At 35.7% G+C, this 14,068-nt stretch overlaps 2 protein-coding genes across 7 annotated transcripts in view; one reads left to right on the top strand and one right to left on the bottom strand.

The window, feature by feature from the left end:
• LOC137395128 (microtubule-associated serine/threonine-protein kinase 3-like) overlaps window positions 1–4,270 on the top strand; it is a 44,747-nt gene extending 40,477 nt beyond the window's left edge. For 5 of the 6 annotated variants that reach the window (XM_068081933.1, XM_068081936.1, XM_068081935.1 and 2 more), the window contains 2 exons: window positions 463–627; window positions 3,064–4,270. In XM_068081933.1, coding sequence (XP_067938034.1) covers window positions 463–627; window positions 3,064–3,819 — 921 coding nt within the window. In that variant the 3' untranslated portion in view covers window positions 3,820–4,270. Of the gene's footprint in view, window positions 1–462; window positions 628–988; window positions 1,011–3,063 lie in introns of all 6 variants that reach the window. The other variant, XM_068081937.1, reaches the window with a different exon arrangement.
• A 1,818-nt stretch (window positions 4,271–6,088) lies between these two features.
• LOC137393825 (uncharacterized protein DDB_G0286299-like) lies at window positions 6,089–8,469 on the bottom strand. Its single transcript, XM_068080535.1, has 2 exons — window positions 8,372–8,469; window positions 6,089–7,789 (listed from the first exon to the last, which is right to left on the bottom strand). The coding sequence occupies exon 2, from the start codon at window positions 7,785–7,787 to the stop codon at window positions 6,660–6,662; it is 1,128 nt and encodes a 375-aa protein (XP_067936636.1). The 5' UTR covers window positions 7,788–7,789; window positions 8,372–8,469; the 3' UTR covers window positions 6,089–6,659.
• Between the last annotated feature and the right edge of the window lie 5,599 nt (window positions 8,470–14,068).

Below are 14,068 nucleotides of genomic sequence, written 5' to 3'. Positions count from 1 at the left end.
CTTTTTTATTTGGAAAAAACTATTCTATTTTTGTATAGTAATGAAGATAAAAATGCTGAGAAGTACAGCTCTGTTACCGGCTGTTGAAGATAAGACAAGAACTACACCACCACTCACCGTCAGCTGCATTAAAAATTTCAATTCAGTATTTTCAGATTCTGATTTTTATATTAATATTCAGCATTATTTTCTGGGAAATTCATTGATTTCTCCTCAAAGGTTAAGAGACTTTCTTTAGAATATTTTTTCGCATTTAATCTTTCTAGAAAATATATAATTTATTGAAATTAGTCGAATTACAACCAGTGTGACTTCTTTTTTCAAAAATATGTTTCATTTCATTTTATGTTTTGCGGCCATGTCACTTTGGAATCCCGTCACTCGGCCTGTCTTTTAGGATAGGGTTGCATATAGAAGTCCTGTAGCACTAGTGTATTAGCCTCATCATGGGTTTGCCGACAGGTGACGCTAAGGGCCCTCCCTATCGAAGAGACGTCTCTGAAGCTAGGTCTAAAACCTCCCTCAGAACTCCGCAAAGCCAAGATGATTCCCCGAAAGGCAGCGAAGAAAAAACAGAGTTTTAGTAAAGTTGATCGAAGGCGCCAGCGCTCTTCTTCTCTCCTAAAGGTACATTTATTAGTGTGTTAGGCTAGTTATATGCTGCCTTTGCCCATGCTATGTATCTCTAGTACTATTAGTTTGCCAATCAGCGAATTCAGTTTGGCCTTGTAGTGCACGACTGTTGTCTCTCTCTGTTTACTATGAACACATTGGTGATGTGTTCCTCTCTTTATATCATGAACATGTTGATAGTACACTAGTAGAAGCGTAGCAGTGTCTTTCCTTAAGCATAGATTTACCATAAGAGTACATTCCAACAGACTTGCCTGCATGATTCACTCGCTGTGTTGTGTCTAAATGTTGTTCTAGATTTGGACTCGTGTTCTTCACGCTTGTTTTTGCTTACCAACCTGTTTGACCTTGATAGGTTGCAGTGATGCGCACCAAACGTATGTAAACTCGTCTGTCACCCAGCTCACAGGTGGCCTGTCACCAGCTCACAGGTTGCCTGCGCGTGGCTGCTTACACTTCTCCAGTATTAACTCTGCTCATTGTTAACCGTGATCCTTCTCTGTGATCATTAAACACCTAGAGCTGGACGGGGTGAGGAGGGTGACCAGAGCATGGCTAGACTTTATCTTCGTCATCACATTTGATTGTTATAAGGAATGCCTGCCACTGCTTTGGCTTTCAATCTAGGTTTGATCAAAAATTCTCTGATGATTTTATAACATATATACGGGCATGTTTGCCATAAACAGGCGTTTGTGCTTATAACTTATCTGAGTAAATATATTTACTTTTCAAATCTTTCACTATGGTTCACGGGTTGCTAGCAGTGGCGAGCTTTTCTTTGTTGCAAACATCTGCACCTCTGATTATCACTCCTCTGATTATCACTCCTCTGATTATCACTCCTAGCCCTCTCTGTAGATCTTTAAAGATTTTCTATTCTCAACCAAATTCTTAGCATTGGCCTCTTGCTGTCGTTTATCTAACTCTGGCAAGGTTCCCCCGCAATCCCCTCAATCTGATACATCTAGATGCGTTATGGTATAATCTAACATTAGGAGTCGTTATACCTTACTGCTCACTCTTGAGCAGCTGTTTTGTGTATACATTGACTACCATTATCTATCAAGGAAGTTTGTGACCTGTTAATACAGCACTCGGTTAGCGCTTTGACAGCGAGTTCAGTTGCTGGTTAATAATTTACCACCATGTACATTGTATGTTACTAATAGCCAAATCCAAAATTGATTTTGTATATCTTACAGCCATCTGACAAAGAGCAGACAACTCTTGTATAGACCAATATTCCCAGAATAATTTTAATTCATCAACCGGCAAAAAAATTATATTTTCAATTGTGACCTTTTTTCTCTGGTTGCCATCTTTCTCCACCTTGTTGACTCTTCTCTAGCTCTCTCATCAGCTTGTTACCGCTAGACAATTATATTGCACCCACTATTACCAGCTTTTTATATGCATCTGCTTTTTGGGCCTTTATTCAAAGTGAGTCTCTAAGACATTTTTAACCTATCCAAGAGCAGCAACAGACAGTGTATTTTTATTACCAAAGCTATCTTTATAAATTGCACAGAAACAGTTTTATAAATTTATATTTCACTGCAAACAAAATACTGGCACACTTTTCTTTACGAACTAGTTGAACAACAAACCAATTTAACCCGAGAGTTTCGGCTTCTTTGGCGGTTGTTATAATTGTAAAACTCATACAGTTGTACTAAATCGCACTTACAGATGTGATGCCAAAGATAACATGGAATTTTGATAAATACGGATGTAACCAATCAAGCAGTTCACTCTTGTCGAATTCAATATTTTTATTTTAATCATCAATAGAAAATATAAGTGTGACTCTACATTTCTAATGTTTCATTTAGACTGAAATCACACAGAACTCGTAATCAACTGTCACACTTGCCCCACTGTTAGTCGCGTGTTGTGGTGAGTAGGCTAGATTAGTTGGGTTTGACTTTAACACTCGTTCAATCTTTAGTCTGGTCATGGTGCTTGCTAACTAGGTTCTCCATCTTGTTGTGTACAGAATAGGCTTGTTCAGCCTGTGTACCTATGCATGTACCGCTTTGTTGAATGTAGACGCGGGTAACAGATTTCTAGCTTTTTGATGCTATCTGCTAGACATGCCTAGACTGGGCTACTGGATATGCATAATGCATGCTTATAATAGCTTGCTACTAGATTGTACTGCCTCAATGAATTGTGTTACCATCATTCTCACTTGTTCATTTTTAAAGTTAATTGCTATAACCAATTTTTTATTGTATCGGGTTAACGCACTCTTATAAAACATTAACCATATTGTTTGTATTGGTTATCACACACAACTAGGACTTTGGCTCAATATCGAAAAGCACTGCTGTTAATGTTGCATGTGGAATCTTTTAAAAGAAAGGTAACAACACTGTCTAGCAAAGCATCTCTGAGCCGTAAAAATAACATCTTTTTCTCTTGCAGACGCTAAGCAAGCGGAATGCTGAAACTCTAGCTCTTCCAGTCAGCGAGGCTAGCAGCCGCCTCAAGTCACCTCGCTCACCTCGGCTCCTCCCTGAATGGGGCCTCTCGCAATCCTTCTCATCCTCCAGCCTTTCTCCCATCTCCACCCCAAGTTCTCCTGCCTGTTCATTTAGCTTCAACCGGCCAGGTTCCCTCCATGGCCTTAGCAAGAGTCTCCAGTGCATCAAGTCACCGAACCGTCGCAAGAGTGTGCATAACATACCACTAAGTCCGTTGGCACGCACTCCCTCTCCTTCACCAATGGCTGTTTCACCCACTTCACACACGCCTCCCAGCAAACTCGCCGTCGTTGGAACAAAAAGTGGTCCCAGCGCATCAACCTTGCTTTATAATCGCTACAGGAAGAAAAGTGGCAGTACTGTTAGCTCAGCAGATGAGGCAACTAGTGCGAACAATTTGTCTGTATCCAAGGCAGTAGTAGTCCAACCACAACCAGTCACAAGCACTGCTACAGAGTCGAGACAGTCTATTGTTGACAATCAGTCAAATGAGATATTAGGCTTGCCTGTTAGCCCAAGTTCGTGGGAACACGGTGGCAAAACTGAAAAACCTGAACGGGTGCCTTCTGGCAACAATATTTTATTGCCTCAAGAAAGTTGCGCCATGCCGATACTCAAAGATAGCGGTGAGCAGGCACTTGATGACAAAAATGTTTTAGTGTTTGGAGATAGTAAGAGTGAACACAGAGACAGCTAACAGAACTTTGGCAGGTAGAATTCTATATACTTAGACTATTCATATTGGAGTGAAGGCAATCTCAATTAACTGGCACTATGTGCTCTACGGCATTTTATCTCATCGTATCCACAATATTCATCCATAAATGTTGCATCATCATTATCTATTTAATTTTGGGTGTCAGCCATTATTCCAAGTTCTATGAGGGGCTTATTTTGTGCTAAAGGAGTAACCCCAATCCCTCTGTTATTCCTCATTTTAATGGATGTTAACACGATTTTGACTTATTTGGATGTACTCGAGCGCAGCTAAATATTTGATTAATATTTTTGATAGATTCATATACTATGGTTTACAGGCAGCTATGTCGCACTGTTCTCTATCATTTTCGCTATGTCCCGCAGTTGTGATTATTAGTAAGCCAAACAACGGTTGTCATAAAGAAATAAACTTTTAACTCGATGTATCACCATTCTATTTGTATCGACTGTTTTGGTGAGAGTTCAATGTCATGTGAAAAGGAACTAGAGTTTGTTATGCTCTGACATGTGATACATGATGGAGAGCTGAACTAAGTTTACCAGATCAATAAATGGAAGTTGTCTATACATTAACTGACAACTCCCTAAACTTCGTGTTACGCTGTTTTCTATTTACGTTAGTGTTGCACACCTTGGTCGTTGCCTAGAAGAGCTAAAATAGATTGCTGTTGATTAAAAAACATCTAGAAGTGTATGAGGATAGGGGAGTATTTCTGGCAAATGTTTACACCTAAAATTTGCCAGTTGAATCACATATTCAAGCTGCGTTTTGATTTTCTCAACTTGAACAAAAGAATTAATGGTCAAGACAGCAGTTATGGGGTAAGATATATCAAGTAATTATCTTAATATTTTGTCTATCACATTCTAGCTGGACATAAACATTCTTATTTGCCGCGAATTTCTTTGCTATATTTACCTTTAAGCCTGCAGATGATGAACAAGTATGACCTGCGTTCTTTTTGTCCAAATTGACTATTATAGTATTTGAGGTGATGCTGGCAGCGTTTTCGCAAAAACTATGGCTGTTGCTAAATATAGCACACTTCAAGTTATATCAAAATAATCTAGATAGAAGCTTGGTATAGCTATTTCATAGAGGCCTCAACCAAGGTTTTAGAAATGAAAATTAGTATAATCAACCATTCATAAATAAGACAACGTTTAGCATAAACTCTTCAATTATAATATTTGATCAGTAGTTGGCTTTACTAAGTCGATGAAAATAAGATTTATATGTAAAAACCATTATGATTGCTCAGGGGTTTTTTTATGAAACTCATCTGCTGTTCTAATTGCGCTATCATTTGCCTTCCAAATAGAAAGCAAAAGATATGAAAATCACAACTTGACAAGAAAAAAGCTAAGGGAAAGGTATCCTTGCTTCTAATGCAACTTACGACAAAACAAACAAGGTTCTCGAATATTAACAAAAAGATTTGCTGCAAATTGAAAACCATGTGTAAGATCGTTGATGTCAGCAAGACTGTTTTGGGGGTCCCTGAACACACAGTGTGCTTTCTAATTGAGGTTACCGACGTTACAATCTTCAAAACTACTATAAGAGAACTATCAAACACTTTCCAGTTTCAAGGACATTTTTAACCTTAGGATTAAAGAATAAAGCGCCAATGGCAAGTTGTAAAAGTGAAACTGGGATAGACTCACATATTTAGTAGTTAACCCTAAAACAGAATAGTTAAGGTGGTTATGTAGAGGTGTCAGGGAGATGCTCATGTAGCGGCAGAAACTCCAAAAAGCAATGGAGATATTGCGGTATGAAGCTAATACAGTTATGCTGCACCATTCATGAGAAATCTCAACAATTAGCTGCTAAAAATTGTCATACATGTACCCAGTCAATGGTATAGTTACTAAACTATGACAAGATTGGGGTTTGAAATAACTTGAAAATTAAAAGTTATTATAATGTTCTGCGGCAAAGTAATTTGTTATATTTGTTTTACGTTGAGAGCAAAACCTACTTATAGTGATGATAGCGACAAAACGACAAACATTCATATGCATTGAATGACATCGGCCAACATTGTAGTCCGAGACGATGATGAAAAATAATGTAAACTTTGGTGAGCTTTAATAATAGAATGCAGTTGCATGTGATAAGAAATTTTCCATAAAAACGCATGTGATTGATAAGGCTGGAAACGTAAATCTAAAAATTATGATTTCAAAATAAACTTGGAAATGTAAGATGTTTTATTGATTTTAATAGTAAAAGCGCAGAAGTTAAGTTATACAAGTGGCAAACTCAAAAAGAGACAAATTATTTTTATTTGAATGACTCGATTCAATTGTATAGTTTGGTTAAGACGAGTAGCAATAATAGCGGGGGTGATGGATTCTAAAATAGGAAAATAGCATTACTGGGCATTGCGTTAAATAATATGAATACTGTTATATTATGTAAAACATTTGTTAATTTACTGTTGCAAATATATGGAGTTAAAATCTTACTTGACTTTCGACCTGTATATCAAGTAGATAATATGGACAAAAAATAAAAATAAACAATAATTTATGTAATATACCTGTAAAATAAATGAGTGAACTATTAAAAGAATGATAACATGTAAATATATAACCATTTCTTAATCAGCAATCTACCATCCAATGATCTATCATCTAATAAACATTTGCGTTACTCTTTTAGCAATGATTGATGTTCAGTGACTTGCTATATGTTCATGAACAGGGTCTTTACTATTTACAAAGAGCAGTCTTTTGATTGCTCGCTCAGTAGTCAGCGACTATACATTCTAATTATAATACAATTTGTACAGTATCTAAAAGGTCAGTTCACCTTCGTCTACGAGTACCTTGAACAATCCTACCAGAGCCGATTGTTGCACCTTTTCCTGCAGCCTTCTGCTCCTGCGCACGCAACTGGGCTCGCCGTTTGGGAGGTGGTTTTGTGACGACCACCAGTTTTGATTTAGATGCAGTTTTTGGACTTCGTTTAACAGCTGATGACGATTTAGAACTGGCCTTTGTATTAGCTTTTGCAGGTTGCTTCTTCTCTTTCTGCATTGATTTTTTAACAAGAGGTGGTTGAGTTGATGTACTTGCAATATCGTTGTTTCCTTCATTTTCAAATGCTTTAGTCTGAGCAACACTGATAGTTTTGCCAGCTCCACCATTGGAAAGCCCCTGTTCATTGCTGCCCTGTTTCGTTGAATCAATTGCCAGCGCTGTGCTATTAGCAGACCCTACTGTGTTAATTTGCTTTTGCAATGCAGTATCGGCCTTTCCAATTTTTAACCCAGTGGCCTTGATTTGGTTACCGCCATTCTTTTTTGGCCTACCGCGAGATTTCTTTCTTTCTGATTCTTTACTGGCATTTGATTTGATCTTAGAAGATTTGCGTGCTTTGGAAATAGACTCTTCAGAGATTTGCTGGGCTTTAGCTGTTAGCTTGCGCGTTCGTCCTGATTTAGTTGTCTGAATGATTGGAGCCACTTTTTGAACACTATCCGGCACAGTTTTTTCAGGCACAGAAATAATTTGCTCTTCTTTTACTGTTTTTTCTTTTGGTTTACTGTCTGAAGTATCATCCATAGTTGCATCTTCAGCAACAACATTCGTAATTTTGTTTTTACAAATAATTGAATTACTGTTATCTAGTGTGGTACTTGCAGTATTTACTGTAGGCACATCACTCGCAGTGTTCATTTTATTCATAGTCTTCACAATGATTGGAGCAGTTTTTCTAGGCTTCTTTGTCCTGACAATAATAACAGGCTCTCGATTCAGTGGAGGACCATTGTCTTTCTCAACAGAGATCTGAGGAGAATGTTGATCGGAGAACTCAACATCTGACAATCCTTCGAATGAAGCTGATGAAAAGCGGCGTTTCATACTACTAGCTTCCTCGTCATCTTTAGTGATTCGACAATACGTGTGATCGTATCTTTCATAGTCAAACATTTCTAAAATTCATAAGTAAAGCTAATGAATAAGCATATAAACCGACAATTCAATCGAGCGAAATACTTGAAATTGTGATTTTTAAAAGGGTTACCGATTAATTAAACCGTATATTTAATTAATTAAAGCAGCTGAATATTCAAACGATAAATAACTAGACTTTTATTTTATCAACTGATTTCAATTCGAATACAATTTTTACGGTAAAACAATAGATTCGTAAATAAAATCTATCGGTTTATTAGGAAAACTAACCCATCATATATTATGGTTAAGGCCTAACATCGTTTGAGCATTATACGCATGATGAAATATATTAGTTAGAAATGTGATTTAATAAACTGATGTGCATATATTTCCCTTTATACGATGAAAGTGGCAAAAACATGAACTATGTTTATTTTTGTAAAAATTCCTTCATTGAGTTAACCAACATTTCTATCGAATTTGGTCTACACACAAAGTGGCTAGCTAACCTTACTACGAACCAAAAGAAAGCCATTGACGTAAAGGTTGCAGAAAACTACGTGAATTAACTACAACAGATAACCTTTAACGCTTAAAAAAATAATTACGCATCTAACCTGCTGTTGGAGGTTGTAACCGGTGTAGTTCTAACCACTAAACATAATGTTGTAAAATCGTTACTAGATTTACGCGAATTTTACGCATTAGAAGCCATGACAGTAAGGGATAACTGAAGCAAATTTACTGCCCTGAGATTATTGGTTGAACGAAAGAATCATGACACCATTGTTTTTGTGCAAAGACGTCAGTGCAACACATATCCGGTGCAGATTTTATCTCAACAACGGGTATAGCAACAAACTTTTTTTTACAAATTAGGGGCGTGTTGGCGCAAATGCGCCGCCAAGCAGGCGTGTAACTGAGAAATCGAAAACAAACATCGATAAATAAAAACCAGAATTTGTCGTCTGCTTTCGGACTATGTGGTAGGCACGGTCATACCCAAAACTTAGCCTATGCGAGCCATCAAGCAATGCTTATAATAAACAAATATTAATCGAAATGTAATTTTAAGAGATTAGGAAACGTTAAAAAAGGAATGTTACCATATCGTTATACATGTATTTTGTACATGTTTCACAGTAAAAGACATTCAAATCTAATTATTTTTTTCGAATACTGGTTATCATTGTTTTCACATAAAAATATGGAATTTTAATTGAAGTCTGGCATCCTTGCCACAGTACATAGTATTTGGCTGTTTTAAGGTATATACAAAGATCATGAAGCTTAAACCCGAAATCTCCAGTTTGACAATAAGAGGCAAAAAGTCATCAGCCGAGGGAAGAAAAAGTTCCTGCTAGTCAACCCTCGAAAAATGGAAATTTGCTTTAGTTTATTAAAGGAATGCTAAACAACCCATCGAGCAATGACCACACTGTCAATATAAAATATTGTACGATACGAATGGCAAAAGCGCAACCAACCTTTGTATAAATCCGTGTAGCGTGAGTGGTGGTGTGTACAATATTTGACATATAGTATATTTTAAATTACTGTAAAACTGAGCTTGAGAACAGGATAAAGGAACTGAATTAGTAAAAGAAAACTGTGGATACATCTCTGCTCAACTAATTGGAATATGTAAACAATACTTGAGACTAGCTGACAACCTCGAACATAGCAATTGTCTGTGTAGACAGGGCATGCAAGGACAGAGTTTTGTCTATACAAGTTGTTCATAAATTCGCTTACAACCTTTTGGGGGCAGTTTCTGTTTGGTAATTTGCTCGTTCAGAAGATGCAGAGCAGTTTTAACTTACCCAAAAATGGAAGAGATTGTGTTGCATTATGGCAAGGCCAGTTTAAAACATAAATTCTACAGTTGCAAGAAAAAAGTCGCGCCGAAAGCAACTGGCCAAAGGAGTTATCATTGCTGATACCAACACTAAGCTACTGAGACCCTGTTTTATTATTTTGGTGCTCCTGGCAAGTATTTCAAGCTATTTGAAAAAGCAGAAAACTGATGTAATGCTAATTCTCGCTTAAAAATAAGATTCTTAATTTATATTTCACATAGCATAAATTGTTGAAGTGTGAGCGCCAGTGAAGATATTCATCAGTCTTTAATGTACCGTTCATATATGGAAGAAATTGACCCACTGCTCAAAGATCTTCACCTTTTTGATGTTTTACTCAAGAACATGTGTGTGCACATGTGCTTTAACGGATGGAATTGTGGAGAACAAAGCAGCGCTAGGGAGCTTCATTGAAGAGAACCTAGCAATGCCTACCTTAGAGTTCACAAAACTCTGTGTTGCCTCTTGTTATCCTTTTTCTTAAAATGAAAAAGAGGGAGTAGTGATGGCCTTGTCAGTCCTCCCCTCAACCTTTTTCAGACGGAAAAGTGTAGCAATTGAGGAGCAAAGTTTGTGACCAATATCTATACTGTACCACCGTCCAGCAAAAATGTAAAAGGATGAGAGAATAGAGTCGAACGTGAAAGTTTTTATAATGGTTGTATGATTTAGAAATTACAAAACCCAAAAATTAATTTTTTTACATTTCTGTGAAGTTTAATGAATACTAAAACATATACACCCTTAGGCATAAAAAATTGAAGTCTATTTTTAGTCAAAACAATTATTGCTAGAACATTGTTTTTGAGTTTCTAAATATTGTAAGGTTAAATACTTTGTGGAAAAGAAACAACATTTTCTAAGGATTACATTTGTGCTCTACAGTATCTACAATGTGATATTTAATCCACAATATGATTTGGCACCTTGGAATTATTGCCCGCACAAAAAATTGAATTCTGTAGATATATTGAATCAACTCAAATGACCATTATCGTATCCTTTTGCAGTTGTATAGCTTAAGGCCGAGATTTGCTTTATACCATTGTATTAAATAAATAAATTTTTAGATTAACAATTACACAATGCAAATAGTATGTATATTTATTTGGTTTGCTCTCTGCATAATTTGTTACAATAGCCTTGTGTCCTTTAGTATTATGCCTTAGTAGTTAAAACCAGATTATTCCGCCAAGTCAAACTTGGGGCTCATTGTAGCCTAAAACTTGATGTTGTATATAACTGTAGTGATTATAGAATTATAGCGGTTATAACTATAGGATTGCAATTAACAGCTGTTCATTACACGTAAATACGTCATCATTGTTGTACCTGTATTGTCTACAGAATTACAAAAAAGTTTAATGACTATTCATAGGCACAGACAGATCATGTGCTGTTAGTAAATAATGCACTAGTAAAGATAAAAAGTTGATCTTTCATATTTTTCATGTCTACGGTAGTCTGATCTTGGTTTTCGACCAAATGACATTCAAAGCTGTTCAAAAAGCCAATTGCTTTGATTTCCAAACGACTTTTTTTATTACAAATAATGAAAATAATTTTAATCTATTAAAACAATTTTTAAGCATCTTGCACTATTTTACGATGTAAGCTCTATATTAAAGAACAGTTAAATTGTAAATTACACTGAATCCCTCATAAACACTTCATTAATAGAGAAGGCTGGGCAATATACTACATTATCTGTAACAGCTCGTACACCAGCTCCTTAATCTCAGAATTTTTGTGTAAAAGTTGCTTGTGTATTATATTCTGAAAAAAATATTAAAAATAAAACAATACACTACACAACCACAAACAACAATTGAACACTAAACATTAATAGAGATAGCAGTTGACAACCAAGCCTTTTTTTGCAGGTTCTTTGGCTTATCTTGAGTTGACAGGGGATAGGTCTCAGATTTTAAATTTTGTTACTAATTTGTAAACCTAAATGGCATCTATAGGCATCTAATGGCATCTATAGGCATCTAATGGCATCTATAGGCATCTAATGGCATCTATAGGCATCTAATGGCATCTATAGGCATCTAATGGCATCTATAGGCATCTAATGGCATCTATAGGCATCTAATGGCATCTATAGGCATCTAATGGTATCTATAGGCATCTAATGGCATCTATAGGCATCTAATGGCATCTATAGGCATCTAATGGCATCTATAGGCATCTAATGGCATCTATAGGCATCTAATGGCATCTATAGGCATCTAATGGCATCTATAGGCATCTAATGGCATCTATAGGCATCTAATGGCATCTATAGGCATCTAATGGCATCTATAGGCATCTAATGGCATCTATAGGCATCTAATGGCATCTAATGGTATCTATAGGCATCTAATGGCATCTATAGGCATCTAATGGCATCTATAGGCTTCTAATGACATCTATAGGCATCTAATGGTATCTATAGGCATCTAATGGCATCTAATGGCATCTATAGGCATCTAATGGCATCTATAGGCATCTAATGGCATCTATAGGCATCTAATGGCATCTATAGGCATCTAATGGTATCTATAGGTTTGTAGCATTAGAAAGCCTCCTCATACTGTAATAGCATCGACTGTAATAAAATTCTGTACCTTATTATCTTCCCAGTACAAGCATAACTAATAGAAACGAGTTTTAGTCAAGTACTTCAGTAGTGATCTTCCATAATGCTGACCAGGTTGATATCTCTTGCTTTAATATTACCTGAACAACCATATAATAACCTGAACAACCATATAATAACCTGAACAACCATATAATAACCTGAACAACCATATAATAACCTGAACAACCATATAATAACCTGAACAACCATATAATAACCTGAACAACCATATAATAACCTGAACAATCATATAATAACCTGAACAACCATATAATAACCTGAACAACCATATAATAACCTGAACAACCATATAATAACCTGAACAACCATATAATAACCTGAACAACCATATAATAACCTGAACAACCATATAATAACCTGAACAACCATATAATAACCTGAACAACCATATAATAACCTGAACAACCATATAATAACCTGAACAAGCATATAATAACCTGAACAACCATATAATAACCTGAACAACCATATAATAACCTGAACAACCATATAATTACCTGAACAACCATATAATAACCTGAACAACCATATAATAACCTGAACAACCATATAATAACCTGAACAACCATATAATTACCTGAACAACCATATAATAACCTGAACAACCATATAATAACCTGAACAACCATATCATAACCTGAACAACCATATAATAACCTGAACAACCCTATAATAACCTGAACAACCATATCATAACCTGAACAACCATATAATTACCTGAACAACCATATCATAACCTGAACAACCATATAATTACCTGAACAACCATATAATAACCTGAACAACCATATAATTACCTGAACAACCCTATAATAACAATAACAACCATATAATAACAATAACAACCAGATAATAACCTGAACAACCCTATAATAACCTGAACAACCATATCATAACCTGAACAACCATATAATTACCTGAACAACCCTATAATAACCTGAACAACCATATCATAACCTGAACAACCATATAATTACCTGAACAACCATATCATAACCTGAACAACCATATAATTACCTGAACAACCATATAATAACCTGAACAACCATATAATAACCTGAACAACCATATAATAACCTGAACAACCATATAATAACCTGAACAACCATATAATAACCTGAACAACCATATAATTACCTGAACAACCCTATAATAACAATAACAACCAGATAATAACATTAACAACCCTATAATAACAATAACAACCATATAATTACCTGAACAACCATATAATAACCTGAACAACCATATAATAACCTGAACAACCATATAATAACCTGAACAACCCTATAATAACCTGAACAACCATATCATAACCTGAACAACCATATAATAACCTGAACAACCATATAATTACCTGAACAACCCTATAATAACAATAACAACCCTATAATAACAATAACAACCAGATAATAACAATAACAACCAGATAATAACAATAACAACCATATAATAACCTGAACAACCATATAATAACCTGAACAACCATATAATAACCTGAACAACCCTATAATAACCTGAACAACCATATCATAACCTGAACAACCATATAATTACCTGAACAACCATATAATAACCTGAACAACCATATAATAACCTGAACAACCATATAATAACCTGAACAACCAAATCATAACATGAACAACCATATAATTACCTGAACAACCATATAATAACCTGAACAACCCTATAATAACAATAACAACCAGATAATAACAATAACAACCATATAATAACAATAACAACCATATAATAACCTGAACAACCATATAATAACAATAACAGCCACTTTTAGTTGGTCTTAGATT

The sequence above is a fragment of the Watersipora subatra genome, chromosome 4 (assembly GCF_963576615.1).
Source record: "Watersipora subatra chromosome 4, tzWatSuba1.1, whole genome shotgun sequence".
Classification (NCBI taxonomy): domain Eukaryota; kingdom Metazoa; phylum Bryozoa; class Gymnolaemata; order Cheilostomatida; family Watersiporidae; genus Watersipora; species Watersipora subatra.
The sequence above is the reverse complement of the archived record's forward strand: the minus strand, read 5'-3'. Positions and strand labels throughout refer to the sequence as shown.

Excerpts from the sequence above, each read along its gene's own strand:
- LOC137393825 (XM_068080535.1), bottom strand. The coding sequence starts at position 7,787 with ATGTTTGACTATGAAAGATACGATCACACGTATTGTCGAATCACTAAA.